At 32.8% G+C, this 20,893-nt stretch overlaps 1 protein-coding gene across 2 annotated transcripts; it reads right to left on the bottom strand.

Annotated features, from left to right (window-relative positions):
- Window positions 1-2,199: 2,199 nt before the first annotated feature.
- LOC8259116 (E3 ubiquitin-protein ligase MBR2) lies at window positions 2,200-10,871 on the bottom strand. 2 transcript variants are annotated; one of them, XM_048376885.1, is made up of 6 exons: window positions 10,186-10,871; window positions 7,713-8,756; window positions 6,565-6,759; window positions 6,319-6,428; window positions 4,742-4,852; window positions 2,200-2,604 (listed from the first exon to the last, which is right to left on the bottom strand). In XM_048376885.1, the coding sequence occupies exons 1-6, from the start codon at window positions 10,318-10,320 to the stop codon at window positions 2,544-2,546; spliced, it is 1,656 nt and encodes a 551-aa protein (XP_048232842.1). In that variant the 5' UTR covers window positions 10,321-10,871; the 3' UTR covers window positions 2,200-2,543. The 2 variants fall into 2 exon arrangements, with proteins under 2 accessions (XP_048232842.1, XP_015573563.2); XM_015718077.3 differs by having other exon boundaries at window positions 6,319-6,473; window positions 10,186-10,869.
- Between the last annotated feature and the right edge of the window lie 10,022 nt (window positions 10,872-20,893).

Genomic DNA, 20,893 nt, shown 5'->3' on the forward strand with positions numbered 1-20,893 from the left:
TCTTCCAACAATTAACAATTTCAAATCAAAACTCCCAACAGAGAGGAGGGATAACGACAATTTGATAAGAAGAGAGGCAAACACTATTTTATTTGTACGAGTAAAAAAAGAAAAGAAAAAACTCAACTAAACGATCCTATGGTTTTCAAGAAGACAACACGTACTTGAGAGTAAAATAGGAACAACAATGTCTATGACTTGTCTTTTGACATTTGATTGTTATGTGCTAATAGTGATAATCATAGGTACTAAAATTAATATAAAATTTACAGATTCTAAATTATAAATAGGCAAAATCACATAATATTTTAGTGAAGTTTTCCAATATTTTATTACTTGTATAAAAGCTTTTTATGAATAAGAGTGATTTAGTTTTGGGTTTATTTAGAGTTGTTGGATATTTAAAAAGATATATTAAAATAATAATATAATAATAATAACAAAAGATTGCAAAAGTATTATTTGGGATTGACGTGAATAAGTGTGAGCACCGATTGAAGAGTTTGAAAATTGTATTTTAACTTATTAAATTTAAAATGATAAAAAAATTATAATAATTATTGATTTATATAGTCAAAACATATGGCATTAGGTTTTATATTCTAATTAAATATTTAACTTTATTTGGTCTATAATTATTTCTCAGTTTAAGTTTGATACAAATGGTAATATAGTCAAAATCGTAAGCTTATAATAATTAATTAATTAATAGTTAATAATTAAAACAAACAGTATAGAAATTTAATATATGGAGGAAATTGGTTATTCCCACTTTATTTTTTGACTTTTTAAATTAAAGAAATAATAAGACTCCACCAAAACAAATCAAATCATGAGAGCAGATTTTCAAAAAAGTAGAACTTAAAGATCCTTATTAAAAGGAGAAACAAAACCAACACCAATAATGAATCAAGAATAAGAAAGAATAACAATCAGTACTACAAAACTCAAATGCTCAAAAATAAATTCTCTATAAATATTTTTAGTTTTCAGTGAACTATTTCTTTTAATTATTTTTTTATATTTATTTCAAACATCATTTAATACAAATTTTCAACAATTACTTTCAAAGTTCTCAGCTTATTTATTTGTAATTACAAACTGTTATTTTATAATTAATTTTTGTAGTATTTTTAAGAATCTAAATAAATTATTAAAAAAACTTAAAAATTCACTAAACTTATTAGAAAATCAATTTAATATGCATTTAAATATAACAACTCTTATAGTTACACACACAGCGCCATCAACATCAATTTCTCCTCAAACTAACTCTTAATCCAATAAATGATTACAACAAGAAATACATATATACATTGATAGTAATAGAACCATTTTTATTTGCTCATATTTTAGTTTTTTGTAAAATATTTTTTCTACTAACTAATAATTATAAAAATTTATTATTTATTGAGTAATAAAATTATTCATTTTCAATCATAGAACGAAGTTGATTTTTTCAAAATTTGTTAAATTTCAACTGTATATTTTTTGGGCTTGAATATCACTCCATTGCTTATCATGTTAACGGAGAGCAATTAAAAATCTTAGGATTTGATCTAAAAAAGAATTTTAAAATAAAAACTTCAAAACCTGATCGTAGAATTTAAAAAAAAAAAAAAAAAAAGAAGAAAAGAAAATCAGTAGGGGTGATGACATTTCCTAGTCCATGAGTTGGTTACAAGTTGCCATCTGTGCATGGGAAGTGAATAGTTCATGTTGGGGGTGATTCACGATTGGAAAGAACTGACCAGTCATTTTCAATATTAAATAACCATCTGTTCAGTTCAAAACAAATTAGTCAATTAACACATGTTTTTCTGTTAGCTGAGAGCAGGTAAAAGAAAAAGAAAATTGTTCTAATTGAAAGAACACTTCAGCTAAACTATTTTTCCTGATGGTTCAGATAAAAAAAAAAAAAAGAAGTATTTTTCCTGATTGATTTCAATCGACTTTTCAGTTGGTTCAGGTTTTTTTTTTTTTTTTTTTCTTCCTTTCTTTCTGCTAACTCCTAGTTAATCTGTTTTCTATTAAAGAAAACCATCATGAGCAGGAAAATGCAGACGCTCTTTTAATATATTTGGTAAGAGTGAGTGCCCTTATTTTTATTTTTTTTTCTGACGAATTTATGATAACAATTTTGACAGCTAGAAAACTCTGAATATGGGAAAATAAAGATGCTCTAGAGGCTGCATAACATGAGAAGACCCTTCTTTTCTTCCTGCATAAGATACTATTTAAAGATTTTACATTGAAAAAAAAATAGAACAAATCAAGAAAGTCTAATCATCAACACGTGTTCTCCCTCCCGGAAAAGAAGGCCGCAAAACTCCTCGGCCACAGTTCTGACTGACTTCGTTCATCAGCAGGGTGCTGATATTTTTTAACAGGCTATGTTGGAATGGGAGACTGCAATAGGTATCCTGGTGGAAATGGTCAAGATTTCAGGTAAATTTTTGAATTCACCTTCTTTCTTGCTGGAGAACTAAAATAAATGAAAGAGTTCTGTAAATGATGAACAGACAGACTGCAATCTGGCCACCTTAGTTTTCTGCCGGCAATGAATCAGATCTACATACATCCCCACGACAAAGTGGACATACCCTGAGGCCATAACCAAGTCAGATGAATGTTTTAAATCAGAAACATTACTTCTAAAAATCAATGCGAATTGAAGTAATATCAGAAGGGTGTAAATGAATCAATCTACTCCTTAGCTAACCAGACTTTACTTGCAAATTACTCGAATTCAACTCAACCATTATCGAGCTGAGTTCCAGCTCGAGTAGTTTAAGAGTAAAGCCGAGCTCAAGTATTAAGTACCCAACTAACATAACATAGCTCACGAGCTTAACCAAGTGTTCAATTTTTATATTTTAAGATATATAATATTTAAATAAAAAATATTATTCGAGCTTGAGTTCAAGCTTACTGAAATTTACTTTTAACTTTAAAAATTAATAAGTTGCCTATAATATATACAGCGGTAATGGAGTCAAGCTCAAGTATTTCAGATTTCTAATCAAGTTGAGCACTAAAAAGCTCAATCAAGTCCAGTCGAGTTTCAAGCCTTGAGTTTCTGAGTCAAGTTGAGCTCGCCCTGGCACTATATTTACTCGACTTGGCTCAATTACACCCCTATCAGAAAGAAAATCACATATATGCAACTAGTACGCAAGATACAAAGTATCCAGAAAATAGAATCATATAAAGATAAGCTCATAAAATTTAGGTGAGCCAAATTTGTGATTGTAGAAATGAATCAGGCATAGCTGGCACATACAACTTAAAACAGATATCAACTAAACACTGATCAACAGTTCAATCACATAAATCAGCATAGGAAAGAAAAGTACACGTGGGCTTCATTCCATCTCATGATTATATACATTCTCTTGCTAAGCACCCCCATCCAACCAACATAAATTTTCGTCAGATTCTAGCAATTCTACTTGACATTTTGTTCTCCTTGTTAACTTAAATTTGTTTGAACTCAAAAATGGGAACATCAATATACAAGACATGCAAGCTCTTTTATTTCTCTATCATTAAAAAAATGTGTCTCAATCTAACAGAATTATTCAAAATAAATTGTTTTTCTCAGCTCTATCTCTGTCTCCACCCAAATCAAAATTCACCAACACCAAAAACCTTGGATCCTAAAATTGATCCAAGTACTTGAATTATGACAAAGGGCACTTGACTATTATTGAGATAAAAGCCTTCGAAGTTTTGCTCTAGTTTTGTTACTGGTGATTTTAGGCTTGTTTGGCTTGGTAAAGTCTGAGAGGAGATGTTCGGGCTCTTAACCGCCAGTTTGGAGTGTGCAGTTACCATAAAGTCTAAAGTAAGCTTTCAAATCAAATGGTTGTATTTCAAATTTACAGACCAATTCGGGCCTTATGATGAGTCATCACTCTCTTTCACCAGAACCAAATGAAATTTCACTTCTTGCACAAATATCAGGCTTTGTTTCTTGGGCCCAATAACTGAGCTCAGTCCTTAAGCACAACAAATACTGAAGCCACTACTGACTACCCAAAATAGTATGAGAGACAATCGCATCAAGCAAACACAGAAGCAATGATTATGAGGTTGATCTTCTCAGTAGAAACAAAATAAGTGCACGATGACCTGCGTAATTGCTACTTGGCACGATAGTTTAAGCCCTCTTACATCAAAAAATCAGAAACAAATATGATACTGACAAGTGTGATCTGTGGCTCACTTCCAAGATTATTTTACCAAATAAAAACCAATTCAACATCCAAGTGGTGTAGACTTCTATATTAGCTGGTTGCCATTACACTTAGAGAGTGAGGGAGGAAAGTGGGGGAAATATGAATCTTTTCTTCATTTTATCAAAAAAAAAATCTTTAAGAAAAAGAAGAAAAAGAAAATATGCAATTTTCCTTTTTTGTACCTTTTGCATTTAAGGTGTTATAACTTTATACTTTTTAAACAATTCAACAAATTCCATGTGCATATAGTGTTTGGAGAGACTAACAAAAGTTTACAGGCTCCTAGAAGAAATAACTTTCAACTTAATGTTTAAAACATTAGGATCTCACTGAAATTGCTCCCAAAAGAAATCGGGGATATTTAATGATTAACATTAAATAAGCATGCATTTACAGACATTTGTATATAGATTAAAATCTATTTGCTTATTGAGGGGAAAACCATGGTTGGCTATACATTCAGGATTTCAATTTAAAATTCAATAAGAATTCTGTTATACCTGTGAATCTCCTTAAGCCACTTGTCTATACATGTCCTGTGAAATTCATGATGACAAGGCAATATCCGCATACTGTCCCCTTCCTCGTACTCCACAAGGCATATATAGCATCTATTATCAGAAAGGGGAAAAAATTAATTCAATTACTGTTTTAATTCAGACCAAAAAAAAGGAAGAGGCTTAAGCTCAAAGCAATCAGGAACAGAGGCATTTAGTTATATTAAGGTATCCAATTGTACTACATTGATTTGAATTGAAAATAAACTATGAATTACTGGATATACTTCTGAATACAAACTTAAAAGTATGAAATATAAGGAAGTGGCATGCTTTCAGTAATAATCTCAAAATAGTGAAGCATCTTTAACAGGTTACACTATTTTGATGCCCAGGAACAACATAAAATGCTAAGATTGAAATGGATTTTTTGTCTATGTGAAGAAGAAAACATATTTGATGCATCAACAGCTAAAGTCGATCACACAGTACATCACAAATAGTGTCAGATTTAGCTGCCTGCAGGTTCCCACACGTGTCAATGCTAGTGCAGATGTCCCCTCAGGTGTATTTGATGGAACATTGACTTCCTTTTTGGTAGAGTTCCAATTGAAATGGAAGAGATTTAACTTTGGTAACTGTATGGATGATGGAAACTGGAGAATCAGGTGCTGAAGTGCTGAATAGCAAGCTGGTTAGTTTGCTTAAGGAATTCAAGTTGTTATTGGAACAACAAAGAGTGTTCAAGGTTCACAGGACAATTGTTCTATTATGAGGTGAGAATTTAAAATTTTCAGTGAGTTGATTTCAGGCCTGACTCAATGTACCAATACAAAAAAAATCAAAGAAGGAAGATAACAAAAAAGCAATGTTCCTACGATTTGGGCAAGGAATATGCACACAATTGTGAGGCCCTAATTCTTGACTGGGTTTCTCCTTAAGTTGGTTTCTGCACTAAATCTCCATTGTCCATTGCTCACCCAAGACAGAAGAATGTTAATGAGATCGCCATAAAGCATTAGCTATAATATATTGATTCTTCATAAGATTGTTTTCCTACCTTCTCTGTGGTGTTAGACTTCTAGGAATTTCAAGAGTCCTGGTGGCATCTACCACGGTTGGAAAGTTTGACCCATTTAACTTCACTCTGTCTCTTTGCATATGTAGGAGGATGGGTTATCAATTAGTCTCATTTACTTTATCTAACAGAATTTAACCACCACTAGTCATGGAAGAAGAAAGGATCAAAACTTCCAGACTTTTTTTAGAAAAGTGATAAATCCTTACAGTGATCATGGATGACAGAAGGATTGGATACTTTTATGCAACTAAAAGTGATGGGCTTTTTCCACAGTTCAATGTCTTATTAAGTATCCACTAAAATGCAACTAGCTTATGTCAGAGGATTGTGATAATTATATATATAATTAACAATTCTCCTAGAAAAACACGGAATTTCAACCCGTACTTAAATCAAAATAATTTGTAAAGATTCTCTCATCATTTAATCAAAATGAAAATTTAAGTGCTTCCATCTGAGATACAACAGATAGAAATTTAAAGTAAAAACAAACACTTACTGAGCTGCCTCCTCACTCTGATGTTTTTGCAACTTGGTATATAATTCAACTGGCAAAGACTCCACTACTTCATTAGGTGCAGGTACAGATCCAAGCGAAGACAACGAAGGCTGAGAGGATAGCACCACAGATTGTTGGTGAATTTCATCCAGAACCTAATTAAAATATGTAAACAACATTTAACATATAAAGGAATTGTTGAATAAAAATACAATGAAGAATAGCTATGGCAGTAATGGCATATACCTCAAACAGAGCTTCAGCTAACATGACAATTCTTGATATGCTCGCTCTAGCACTTGTATCATCATTTAAATTGGCATCTCGATTAGTCGTACGACATGTACAACGTCCAGTTCTATGGTGACCAGATAATATGCATGACCTCTCATGTCCAGACAGGTTCTCAAAACGGCTTCCAAGCCGCTGAAGAGCACGAACCTACACCATTGAGTATGCCAGTCAATAATCCATGCGATGTTAGCCATTATGACATAAAAGAAAATAGAGCAAATAACAAAAAAGTAGGACTCAGTTCAAGTAAAAATTAGTGACTGTTATTTTCTTATAGCTAAAAAAGGTTCAGACAGCAGATAAGAGGAGTGCAGAGCAAATTAATCTAGACAACCCAGTAGGTAAAATCTTGGCCTAAGTTATATCCTTGATACTCCACAATGGTTGGCAGCCTGATCCTGACTGTACATGGCATCAGACAACAGTTGCGTTCATGTCCAGTAAAAAGTTGCAAGCCAAGACTTATTGTATATCTGCTTGAAACCTCTTATATAGAGATTTATTTTCTGCGATAGCAGTGATATAAACTCGATTGAAAGCCACAGTAAGGGAGAGAGAACTTTGCCCTTCAGCTCCTTTTCTTTTTTGTTATTTTCTTTTAATTCCATCATGTTATTCCTTGTGATCAGTATGTATAAGCTTCTATTTTCCAGTGGAAAGAACTAACATTTATGTCAGTAATCTTAGTTTGCCTCGAGTCTTCACCAACACACAAGCTATTAACTATTATCTTACATTTTGTACAAAGTATGTCCCCTGAAGTAAAATGTCTGGATTCCATCACCAGATGGAGTGTATGCAAAGTCTGGAGAAACATTAAAAGGTGTATCAAGCATCCACGTAAGTGCAGCATATGATTGGCCAACATCAGTGGGAAGTCTATTGACATATCAGATTCACCATGTGAAATATCAATTCAAATTATTGGTTCACCATAAGACTGGGAACATTAGAAGGGATCATGGTTTGGTTGATTGTAAACTTAGCAGTTTTGCAGAATTAGCAGAAGAAAGAACTAGGAGCAATTTGCATCTACAATGGGACTACTTCTTAGATATACTTTGATTATACCAACTACTGAGTAATGTTGTAAGACAAACCTGAGATCTTATTCTCCTCCTTCGCTCAAGGAAATTTGACCTATGTTCCAGTAGGTCATGATACCTAGTGTCTCTTGACCGTGTAGTTTCCAGCTCATGATCATGAACACTGAACATGGAGCTAGAGGAGACAGGAGGATAACCAGATGTAGTTGGAGGGTTAAGAGCATCACCTTCGGATTCTGATATCCTTATTTCACTACCCAATGCTTGTCCCCCACTAACGTGAGTGGCATCTCTTAAGTCTCTCTCTTGTTGCAAAGGACAAATTGTAATGTCTGATGGTGGTGATCGACGGAGAACTCTGTCTCGAAGTCTTCCAACACTTAGGGTACGGCTAAAACAAACATTATGTTCAATGGGCTCTTGTGCACCAATTCGTCTGTCTGAAATTCTAGTCTCAAAACTATCTGAATCACTATAAATTCTTGGAGAACGTGAGGTTCCATCATTCCCCACCTTGATGTCATCCCCATCTCTGCATGCTCCATGAACAGAAGAAGTTGTCTGAATGCTTCCATTATTGTCCAAGAAATTAGATGCCCGATTGTGCAGATGTACATTAGCAGAAGTGTCTACATGATGTTGTGAGTGAGTTGTAGGTTGCAAATCACTAATTTGTTGAGTTTCACTTCCATCAGTGTTGTTGGCTGATCTTGGATGCTGAATCTCTTCTTCATCATTGAGCATTTGGAGACTTGTAGACGGGATACGATAAGCCCTGGATGACCCTAAACTGGTTGCTCTGTTTAGTCTAAAGCTCATATTACCAGGAATGAAGCTAAAGCGAGAAAGAAAGCTACTTTGAGAAGTCAAGGATGGAATAGAAGCAGCTCGAGCAGAGCTGCTACCTATCCTGCAGGCTCTATTTGTGATACTTGCTTGGCTGCACTCATCTAGCCCAGCACTAGAAGATACACAACTTTCTTCAGACTGCTTAACTTTTACCTTTCTACAATCAATTTTAACCTGACCTAACAGGGTTCCAGTCTGGCCGCTAGGTGATGCATTGCCTATATTTTCTTTGCTATTACGATGACACATCTGAAACATGAACAATAAAAAATTTAGTCCTTGAGAAATCTGACCAATCAAACATCTTACGCCATTACATAAATCATAAATAGCCAGATGACATATGCAAAAGAAAAACATATACCTATAGAAAAAAATATACCTATTAAATAGCTATTCCATGTGTCCAAGTGGAAAATTAGTTCTTACTATAAAAAGAATAATAATAAAAAGAAGGAGAAAAAATAGAAAACTAGGAGGTTAAGTTCCCATGTCAAGATATGCAAAGGAACCTAAGATTCACTAGATGACTCCCCATCCGGTGGTTTGAACCTAAAATCCCCTAGCCAAATTTTAACCACTAGGCTGTCCCATCAGGGACACATGCTTTATTTTGTTTCTTTGGTCCATTGGGCATGAAATATATAACATCAAGTAGACCTCCTTTAGCTAATCCCATCCTATCCAATCACTTGATATTACAGCTGTACATGCATACTTATTAATCCAAAGTAAATAATTAACCACCTACTAGAAAGTATAACACCAACATTCTTTAGGCCCTAAACAAGCTGCTAGTGCCCTAAACGGCAAAGGCACATGCACTGGAACATGGGCATTAAGGATAAAGGTTATTGTTACATGATAATGTTTAACCAAAGTCAGCCCGAATGGCACTAATAACTAAGGTAGAGCTATGTTATGACCAGAGAGGGCAATGCCCCCTCTCCCCAAGACATTTAAATAATTTTCTCTTTTCTATAAACATAAAAATTAATTGTTGCAAGTGTTACACCTTATATTGTTAATGTCTCCCTCAAAACTCTATCTTGTTGGTAGATTCACTTAAGAGATTAAATTCTCAATCCAAAATTATAATCACCTTCTAATTTTTTCTTCAAATTTTTTCTTGTAGAATTTTCTTTTTCCTGATGTTATTTAGGAAAACTACGGGATTGTTTTATTCAGTTACTCAAAACATATGCTAAATTGCATTCCATGTAACACATTAGTTTAAGAAAGTTTGTGCATTCTATTCCCAAACAGAGTCCAGTTTATGTAAAGCATAAAAGACATGGTTCTTTATAAGAACTACAGGCATATTATAGTTCATCCATGAGATACTTTTTAATGTTAATTTAATAATTAGGACATCAAAAAATAAATGGCCCCACAAAGAAAATACTTCCAGCTCCACCCTTGGCCCTTGACTAGGCATTCCTCACAACTCTAATATGTTCTAGCATATTGGTATCTTCTCTCTATAACTCTTTAGTGAAGCCATGAAGCATCATACCATTTGTTTCAAAGATAAGGGAAAAACAAATGAAGCTTTTTGGCTAACATTACAGAAGTTATTATACTGACAATGGCAAGAAACTCAATACAGCTAAAACCTTCAAGAAACAAAACAAACATTGCATTTAAATCGAAAGAGAGAGATGATAAAGTCACTGACTTTGGTATTATCATTAGAAGGAGCTCCCCCAAGGCAAGAAGACTGGAAAACCCTACTCCCTTTACATCTCCCCTTCCGTCCACTTGATGATGATGCGCCACTGTTATTAAAGGCCTTGCTTCCACTGGATCCCATCTTTCTCTCTCCAGGATTAGCAGAAACCCAAAAAAGAAACCATTAATCGATAATTATCTTTAGATCTGAAAAAAGGGTATTTGGCATTACATACTAATCAATCATGGACCAAATTCAGATGAGTTCTTGAGTTGGCAGATCTAGATGGAGAGAGTGCGGAGAGAAACTTAAAATGTGGAAGGGTTGAGTAAAGGGCAATTCAGGTGGTGAGAACAGGAAATAGAGAAAGGGACAAAGTAACTTGCAGAGAGAGAGAGAGAGAGAGAGGAAGAGTATAGAAATCTGTTTTTCTAAGGAAGTGTGAGTGACTGTGATTTCGATGGAAGGAGAAGAAGGAACATGCCTTCTTACCAATTTTTCAGCCTGGATTTGTGGGCGAGTGTTTTTGTCTGATATCACCACTCGCAGGAAGGAAGTGGTAACCTGGCTGGCTAGTTGGCTACCGCCGCAGCCACAAATGAGTTTCGGCTTTGGGCTACCGCACCCTCAAGCCACTCGACTCTCTTCTCTGGCTCTGGTGCCTCTGTACGCGCATGTATTCAGGTTTCTGTTGGCAATATAATGTACGCACATTAATTTGTCCTGTGTTATGGTTCAACCTAAATAAAAAGTTTCTATTTGTCAAAAGAAACCTAAATAAATATTTTAGTAATGTTAATTCTAACAAAAATAGTTTCCTTGGGCTATGGTCAAAGAATAGTTAATAGTAGGTCATAAGATATTTATGCAATCTGAAAAAGAATTTTATTATTTTTATAAAATTTAGTATTATAAGTGATAATTTTTTTTATGGTTATAGTTTTCTAAATTTTTTAAAAGAGTGTCTCATGCAGTTTTATTCATTAATATTACTCGTCACATACGCTACACGCGTAAATTATTATTATTATAAGATTATATAATATAAGTTATTTTATAGATTAATATATAGTATAATAGTAAATAGTAGATAATCATACTGATGAAGTATTACAATAATAGAATCACATGAATTAATATGTCAATAAAATAAAAGTGAGAGTACCATACCTTTTTTATGACTTTTTATTTTAATTTTTGTAAATATTTGTATTGAATTATTTGAATTCTATCATAGGTACATATATAGGTACATATATACTAATTCAATCATATAATAATTCAAAAGTATCATACTCTACTTATCACTTTATTAAATTTGTTGTATATCCTATGGATATTATTACGTATGTGTTAGTTAAGGTTCAAAAATTTATATTTTCTGTAGATTTTGTAATTATGGATATAGATGAAACTATCGATGTTTCTCTTATTTTAGGAAGACCTTTCCTTGCTATAGCTAAAGCCATTATTGATGTGCATGATAGACAGCTTATTCTTCGAGTAGGGGAAGAGCAAGTGACTTTTGAAAATCTTAATGCTATGAAACATTTGTTTATACTTGACGACCTGGACTTTAGTGATGATAAGACTAAACATGAAACTGTTAATTTAATTTAATTTATTGTTACTAAAGATCCCCTTGAGTTGTGTTTGGTACAGGAATAAGAAAAATGCAAGATGGTGGACGCCTTAGAGCAACTTGCCGATCTTGAGGCAACAAAACCAATGAGAAAGACAACATTTGAGTCTATTGAAATGCCAAAAGAAGAGAGGATGAGACCATCTTTTGAGGACCCACCAACCCTAGAACTTAAGCAACTCCATCTCATCTAAAATATGCAATCTTAATGGAGCGATTCAAACTACTGGTAATAGTTAGTGTTAAGTTACTGGAAGATTAGAAAGCTAAGCTATTGAGGTGTTGAGGAGGCGGCAACGGGCAATAGCTTGGAAAATTGCGGATATTAAGGGAATAAGCCCTTCATTTTTCATAAACAAGATCTTAATGGAAGAAAAATTCAAGACTTAGTGCAGCCCTAAAGGCGTTTCACCCTAATATGAAGGAGGTAGTAAAGAAGGAAGTGATCAAGCTCCTTGATGTAAGAATAATTTACCCCATTTCAGATAGTTCTTGGGTAAGTTCAATACAAGTGGTGTCTAAGAAAGAAGGTATGATGGTCGTGGTAAATGAAAATAATGAAATGATACCAACACGAACGGTAACAGGTTAGAGAGTGTTCATTGACTATAGGAAGTTGGATGATGCCACTAAAAAAGATCATTTTCCATTACCTTTTATTAATCAGATGCTAGAAAGATTATTAGGGCATAAATATTACTACTTCTTATATGGAATGCCAAGGTATTTTCATACTCCAATAGCTCTTGAAGATTAAGAGAAGACTATTTTCACATGCTCATATGGAACCTTCGCCTACAAAAGAATGCCATTTGGTTTGCGTAATGCATCAGCTATATTTCAAAGATGTATGATAACCATCTTTGATAATTTAGTAAAGGACATTATGGAAGTTCTTATGGATGATTTTTCTGTTCATAAAAATTCATTTGAATAATATTTGGAGCATTTGGGAAGGGTTTTGATTAGGTGTGAGGAAACCAACTTGGTTTTGAATAGGAAGAAATTCCATTTCATGGTACAAGAGGGTATCACTTTAAGACATAGGATTTCAAGTAAGAGAATTGAGGTGGATCAAGCAAAAATTGAGACCATTAAAAAACTACCACCTCCATCATTTGTAAAAGCTATTAGGAGTTTTCTTAGATATGCTAGATACCTTACTAAGTTTTTGGAAAAAATGTTGATTTTGTGTTTGATGATGAATGCATGACAGCTTTTGATAGGAAATCATCATCTTAGCAACCATACATCCCAATAACTAATGAGTTATGATACGTATGGAATGCAAGAAAACACCCTCTAATCAAGATGATTCCAAAATCCAAGGATCTCCTCAAGTGAAGTTAGGAAAAACTAGTTCTAACAATGAAACTAGCACTTGAATTCAACTCCAAACGCAACAAACTAAGTATGATTTGATAAGTTAAGAATCAAACATAAGATTTTAGTTAGGGAATGCCACAAACTAAAAAATAGTTTGATAAGTTCAAAGTTCATGCAAGAACTTAAGCAAAAACACTCACAAAGAGCAAATAAAGATTATCATTCATCAATTCAATTTACAACTGAATTTGGCTTTGATATTTATAGCCAAAACAAGACAAAGAAACCTAAATGGATGTCTTTTGAGCTTTCCCATGTTTTCTCCTTTATTTCCCCTTAAAACTCATTAAAAGTGGTTGTTTTTATATTGATGTCACTTATTTTGTAACTCCCAAATGGCAACTAATTATATGGATCCATTTTGTAATTCCAAATTATGACTAATTATGTGCATCCATTTTATAACTCTAAATGATAACTAATCACACCATAACTTAAAAAAACCTAATAAAAAAAAAGGCTTCAAATGAATTTTATTGGACCTATAAGTTCAGCCCAAACTTATTGCACTAAATTGATGATTTTGGTTCCTTTATACAATCCTAAACCTTAGGCTGAGTCTTGTTGTATTTGAATACTCCAAATGTCTTTAATTAAGCCCAACAAAGATTCTTGCATCCTTTTGGACTTAGATCTTGTCATCGGACCTCTTTGAAAGTTTAAAGTATCATTTGCAATTCTTGTCTTTATTGCATCAACTTTTTTCTCTCTAAAAGCAAAACTTATTAATGCCCCAATAATGGTAGCACCAAATTGGAGTTTTCCATTTAAACTCATGTGTGATGCTAGTGAATTCGTTATTGGAGCCGTTCTTGGTCAAATGAGAGAAATGCACTTTCAGCCCTTTTATTACATAAATAAAATGATGATTGAGGCGCACATAGATTACATCACTACTGAAAAAGAATTGATTATCGTTATCTTTGCTTTTGACAAGTTTTGATCATACTTAATATTGTCAAAGGTGATTATATACACTGATCACTCAGCATTGAGATATTTATTCTCTAAGACTGATACAAAATCAAGATTAATAAGATGGGTGTTACTTCTACAAGAATTTGACTTAGAGATACATAATAAGAGGGGAGCAGAAAACTTGGCGGTCGACCATTTATCATACCTAGAGAACCCTTATTTAGAGGAGTTATATAAATAGGATATTAATGATCATTTTCCAGATGAGCAATTGTATGCTATGGTGAGTTTGATGAGTAACTCTGATTTTTCTATTCCATGGTATGCTGATTTTGAAAATTATCTTGTTTCGAGAGAACTTCCAAAGGATTATTCTTATCACTAAAAGAAGAAATTCTTTACTGATTTGAAGTATTACTTTTGGAAATATCCATTTTTGTTTAAAATTTATGCTAATAGGATAATAAGGAGGTGTATAGCATGACCAGAATCCATGGGCATTCTTGGTCATTGCCATGATGGACCAGCTGGGGGATATTATGTGGTAAGCAAGATAGCTCAAAAAGCACTAGTAGCAGGGTTTTATTGGCCAACTCTATTCAAAGATAGCCACATGTTCGTGTAAGAATGCGATCATTGCTAACATATAGGTAACATTTCATCTCATGATGAGATGCCCCAATATGGCATACTTGAATGTGAAGTTTTTGATGTATGGGGTATCGACTTTATGAGACCATTTCCTAATTCTTTTGGTAATAAATATATTTTGGTGGCTATTGATTATGCTTCTATATGGGTTGAGGCACAGGCTTTGTCTCGTAATGATGCTAGAGTAGTAGTAAAATTTTTAAAAAAATATTTTATGCAGGTTTGGCATCCCTAATACTATTATTAATGATAGAGGTACACATTTTTCAATGCTCAATTAAAGAAGGTGTTAAGAAGGGTTGGTGTCTCGCATAAATTTGTCATCCCTTATCACCCTTAAACTAGTGGCCAAGTAGAAAACACGAGTAGAGAACTTAAAAGAATTCTTGAGAAAACTGTTGAGCGGTCAAGGAAAAATTGGTCTGTAAACCTTAATGATGCTATATGGGCTTCTAGAACTACCTTTAAAACAGCCTTGGGCACAGCCCCTTATAGTATATGGAAAATCTTGCCATCTACTTGTTGAAATTGAACATAAAGCTTTTTAGGCTATAAAATAGGTTGATCTTGATCTAGCTAGTGTAGGTTTCAAAAGAAAATTACAGCTTAATGAATTCATGCTTATGAGAATGCCTGTCTAACAAAGGAACATACAAAGGAGTGGCATGATTCCCGGATCAAACCTAGAAGAGAGTTTCAAGTTAGAGATAAGGTACTTCTATTCAACTCATAACTTCAGCTCTTTTTAGGAAAGTTAAAATCACGTTGGTCAAGTCCGTTTATAATTAAACTAATTTTTCCTTATGGAGAAATTGAGTTAATGCATCCTGAAAATGGTAAATTTAAAGTTAATGGCCATAGATTGAAACTGTACCTTGGAGGAAAGATTGACTCGAGAAAAGAAGTTTTACAACTTCTCGAGTCGACATAAGAAAATATATGAATTTCTAGATAAAAAATGACAATAAAGAAGCAATAGGAGGCATCCTACTTTTCTTTACTATTTATTATTACTATTATTATTTGATTAATGTCTAGATTATGTTATTCTCAGTTTTTAATTGTTGAAACAATAATGGGCTCGCACTCTAAATTTATTTGGATTTTAGTTCAGTTTCTTTGGGTTAAACCCATTTCAGTTTTATTTAGGATCCAAATATAGGATATTAATGTTTTATTTAAATTAGAAATAACCTAGTAGTTATATCCTAATTTATCTCTTCTTTTCCTTTTCTATAGGACTTAGGAGTTTAGTTTCATTAAGATATCTAGAATCCTAGTTTTATTTTAATAAACATTCTAATTTCAATAAGGATTAGAACTCATGAGATTAGCTCTATAAATAGGACTTGCTTCACTTCCTCTAGGTTTCACATTTTTTTCACCAATTATTTACTTACCCTTGCTTTTAATAGAGAAATTACTAAAATAGTCCTACCAACACAAATATTTACAGAAATACCAGAGATGATATTTTTCCATTTAAACCCTATTTTAAATCAAACTTTACTTCTAAGTAATTTAATAATTCAATACAATATAAATTTAAGCACTTGAATTATTATTACTCCTTAATTAGGTTCTATAACTTTAGATCATTTCTTAAAATAATATGCCTCCAAAAGTGCAATTCACCTACTAATTTATAAATAATATTCTCATATTATTTAAATAAAATTATAAATAACCTTATTAAAATAATGTCATCATCTCTCCTATTTTACCTCATATTTATAGCCTTACTATTATTTAGTTTCAAGAATTGAAGTCTAATTATATGCATTTAATTACATATATCCGAATTTAGAAAATATAGAATGTGATATTTATAAGTAATTTACCTTTTATATAACTCACTTAATTAATTCTTTGAAAATTAAACTAATTAAATATAGTTTAATAGATCCTTTTGTTTTTATCTAGCATTAAAATCCTCTTATAAATCATCCAATTTAAATTAAAGATTCGATACTCTAGTCATATACATTAAACTAATAAAATTTATAGTTTTATTTTAATTATCATCATAATCCTTATTACTATTATTATTATTATTATTATTATTATTATTATTACTATTATTATTATTATCACTATTATTATTATTATTGTTAATTCCTTAGGTATGGGTGTTACATCTACGAATAAAATGTACTACTCATCTACCATTTGGCTTGGAGAAATACTGGAATAAGTAGAATTTAAAACTAAAATTCATTTACCTTCATATATATGTTTCATATCTCCTCAAACACCCTTACTCCATAACCTTTTCTAACCTACATAATAATAATAAAAAAAGAAATTATATTATAACAGTATTAATAATTTTAATATAAGTATATTTACCATGGCCTTTTCCCTTTATTGGACTATTTTGAAATGAAGATCTCTTACTTGACTTCCAGTTTGTTGTTGGCTTACATTACCTATCTTCTTTTTTCTATTTTCTTGTTGTCATTTTATGTCACACAGTTGCAAGTTTTGACCCTCTTCCAATATAAGTTGTTAAATTACTATGAGCTTGACTAGATGCCTTAACATTGCATCATCCGCTCTTGCCTTTGGTGGGTTCTCTCTCTTACCCTAATTCATTCCAAAATCATATTAAACATGTCCAAAATGTTCATAAATATTACATATTAAGTATGAAGATGATATTAAGACTTACATGAATTTTAAGAGGTCTTCTACAACATCATTAATACAAATTCTTTTGTTATGTCCTACTTGTAAACACTTTTGAAATATCATTTCAATTCTAGATCTCCTAAGCTTATTTGCATTCTTTGCTTCTTCTTCAGGCACACTCTTCTTACTCTTCTTTGGCCTTCTTGGCATTTTCTTGAATGGTGGTAGTATTATTGGGTTATTAGCAGCTTCAGGCTATAACTTCTTCCCATTCAGTGGCTCAAGTGCACATTGGTAATGTTTCAATATAATGTTGTAGACTGTAAAATGGGTCTACATAATCTGTAGGGTCTTTTTTCATGAAGTGAATTGCTGAACATGCATGAATGCAAAAGATCCCACTAATATCCCATGCTCTACATGTATGAAAGTATTTTTTTAACTTAAGTACAAAACCCATCATCCCCTATAGACACTTAGAATTTCTCACCAACAACTGGCTTACTAATGCAAAGCCTGTTATTATACCTATTATGTTCTAGATTATATCTTATCCTCGAACATATACTATCTGTAAAACCACTCATTCTCATCAACTTAATATGCTGCTTTTCCATCAATGCAACTTTAATATCCTCTAGCATGTCGATTATAGGTCTAAAGAATCCTTGTAAACTACTATACCTCTAGCATACTTTCTGATACCACAAGGGGAAAAGACTAACAAGTTTTTGATGTGCAGGATCCTTAGAGGAGGCAAGCACAAAGCATACACTTGTTAAAGACTATGCAAGGAAATACGATACTAACAAGTTTTTGATGTGCAAGATCCTCAGACGAGGCAAGCACATAGCATACACTTGTTAAAGACTATGCACTCAATGTAGAATGAAAATAACAAATTCTTATTGATAAACAAATATACAAACTTTGAAATGAAAGCTTTAAACAAAGAAATATAACTTACAAGAGTAAAATATAAGAGGAAAGTGGTTTTTCTCTATTTTTCTCTCTGTTACTCTCTTCTCACTATATTTCTTATGGTAGAACTAGAAGAATACAAGAGTTTCTTGTCATTTTTCTGTTTGCCTTCTTCTTTGGTAGCTCCTCTATTTATAGAGGTCTTCAGTCTTGAGCCTCAATAATTCTTGCTTTGGATGCTTTCGATAATGGAGTGAGGGGCTCCACGTCTTTACTGGAAAGAAGCAGGAATTGTCTGTCATGCTTCATTATTGAGGAATCTTCATCATTTTGTTTAAAAAAGTAACGGTGCAGAGTCTTTTGTCTTTTTTCACTTTTGCAAAGACTTTTTTTTTTGTTGGGTATTTGGCCCATTGCAGAAAATTAACCTGAGTTGCCATTTCTAGTTTTCAACCCAAGGGCTTTACAAAGATATCATTTGATGGGCTTAAATATCCTAAAACAGTCGTTTTCATTCGAATCACCATCTAAATCAATTGTTGCTGAGCTGGTGCTGGAAGAGGAAGATGAAGCTTTAGATTTTCCTTTTGAAGAGACAATCTCTGACAACTGTTTGATAAATTGTAGGAAATCTTCTTCTGTTTGAGTCGCCGCTAGCTTTGGAATAATAAAAGACTTTTGTGCCAGGAAGGTAGTTTATTCTTTGGGAGCTGGCAATAAGCTATTTTTTGTAAGAAAACTTTGTACCATCTTTGGAGATACTTTTTCTTGGTGGTTGAATTTATCCCATAATTTAACTTTGAACCTTCGGGCAAGGATGATTTCTTCATCTGCTGCTTGTTTGAAATGGAAATACCACACACATACCCATGAGAGGAAGAAGTTTGAACAAAATAAAAGTAGGGGAGGAAAACGCCTTTTCTATTTTGTTGGGTTTGTAGTGAGCTTTGAATAGATTAAACATAGGGAGAACTTATGGTATTATGGTTTTTGGAACATTGCCATAATAATTCCACCATTGTTTCAATATGGAATTTTGGAAGTTTGAATTGTGCTTGTGTCGAAGTAGAAAAGCCAAGAATGGCTCTGTCTCTCATTTTGTAAAAGAAAGGTATTAAACCAAGCTTGCTGGTAATCTCAATAGTTAAAAGTTGTATTTAGGCTTGAAGGGTATGTGTTTTGGAGGGAGGTTGGAAAAGATCTTGGTGAGTGTAAATCCATTCCCCAATCAGAAGGATGAAGGATTATTTGGATGGTGCATATGGAATAAGCTGGGTCTTTGTGGTCTTTATGCTTTTTGAAGTGTTTGAATTTTGCAGAACCAGTTACCTCCAGGATAGACTGGTAATAAGATTGGGGTTTTATTTTATTACAGGGTTTAAAGTACCATCCTGGAGGAAAAACTTTTGAAACTAATTTTGAGGGGCTTTCTGTACAAAATCCTTCCTCAATAGTTAAGATGCTTTGAAAGTTTTGCTTTTCTATGTTTTCATTGGTTTTGAAAAGTTTTATTTGCGATAAAACTATTTCTTGTGAGTTAGGCTTTGAAATACTTTGAGAGTTTTGAGATAGGTTTTGAGGGAAAATTACTATTTCTGGTTTTAAAATAGGGATAGAGAGTATACCTTTACCTTTGTTTGAAGAGGATGATGACTTTGGAGAAATTTCTGGCTGGACTTCAGCCACAGGTATTTTCTTTGAATATTCTTCGACCATCTTTAAAAACTCGAGATTTTTCTGTGCAAGCCACTCCTGAATTTGGAATTGCTTTTGGGCCGGGTCTTCTTTGCTTTTATTTATTTCTTCCTGGATGATCTCAGTCCAGGTTCTGATAGGCTTTGAAAAGGAGGGTAAAATATCCTTTTTTGGGCTTTGAACAACTTTTGTATTTGCTGTTGGCTTTTCTTCTTTATCTTTTGCTCTCGTTTTTCTCGGTATTGTCACTCTTGTTTTTGAAGGAACTCTCTGGTTAGAAAGTCTGATATTGAATTCGAATCTCCTCTTATGTATTCGATTTCAAATTCAAAAACGGAAAGAATGGCTTGCCATCTGGCAAAAATCTGTTTTGAAGTTATATTTTGTACATCTTTTTGCAATACTTCTTTTGCGGATTTACAATCAATCCTTAAAAGAAATTTTTGATTTAAAATGTCACTTTGAAATTTTGAAATGCATAATACTATTGAAAGAATTTCTTTTTTGATAGTTGAATAATTCTTTTGAGTATCATTCCAGTGTGCAGAAGTAAAATAGACAATGCATTCTTTTTTGTTGTGAATCTTTGATGTAAACATTCTAAGGAAGAGAAGGATACATGCCAAGATCGATACTTATAAGGTTTACCAAAAGATAGTTGCGGAACTATCACCCTTATTTATAAAGAAATAAGATCAATAGCTATAATGGGATGAACTTAATTAATCCTAGAAACTAACAAGTTAATAGAATTAAATTAAGGTAGAAGTGAAATCAAAACCTAAACAATAAGTTTTAATCTCAAGAACACTTAAAGAAACTCTTTAAGCAAAAATAAGGTTTTCTATTCAATCAAAGATATATGTTTGC

Source organism: Ricinus communis, chromosome 7 (assembly GCF_019578655.1).
Source record: "Ricinus communis isolate WT05 ecotype wild-type chromosome 7, ASM1957865v1, whole genome shotgun sequence".
In the NCBI taxonomy this organism is placed as follows: Eukaryota; Viridiplantae; Streptophyta; class Magnoliopsida; order Malpighiales; family Euphorbiaceae; genus Ricinus; species Ricinus communis.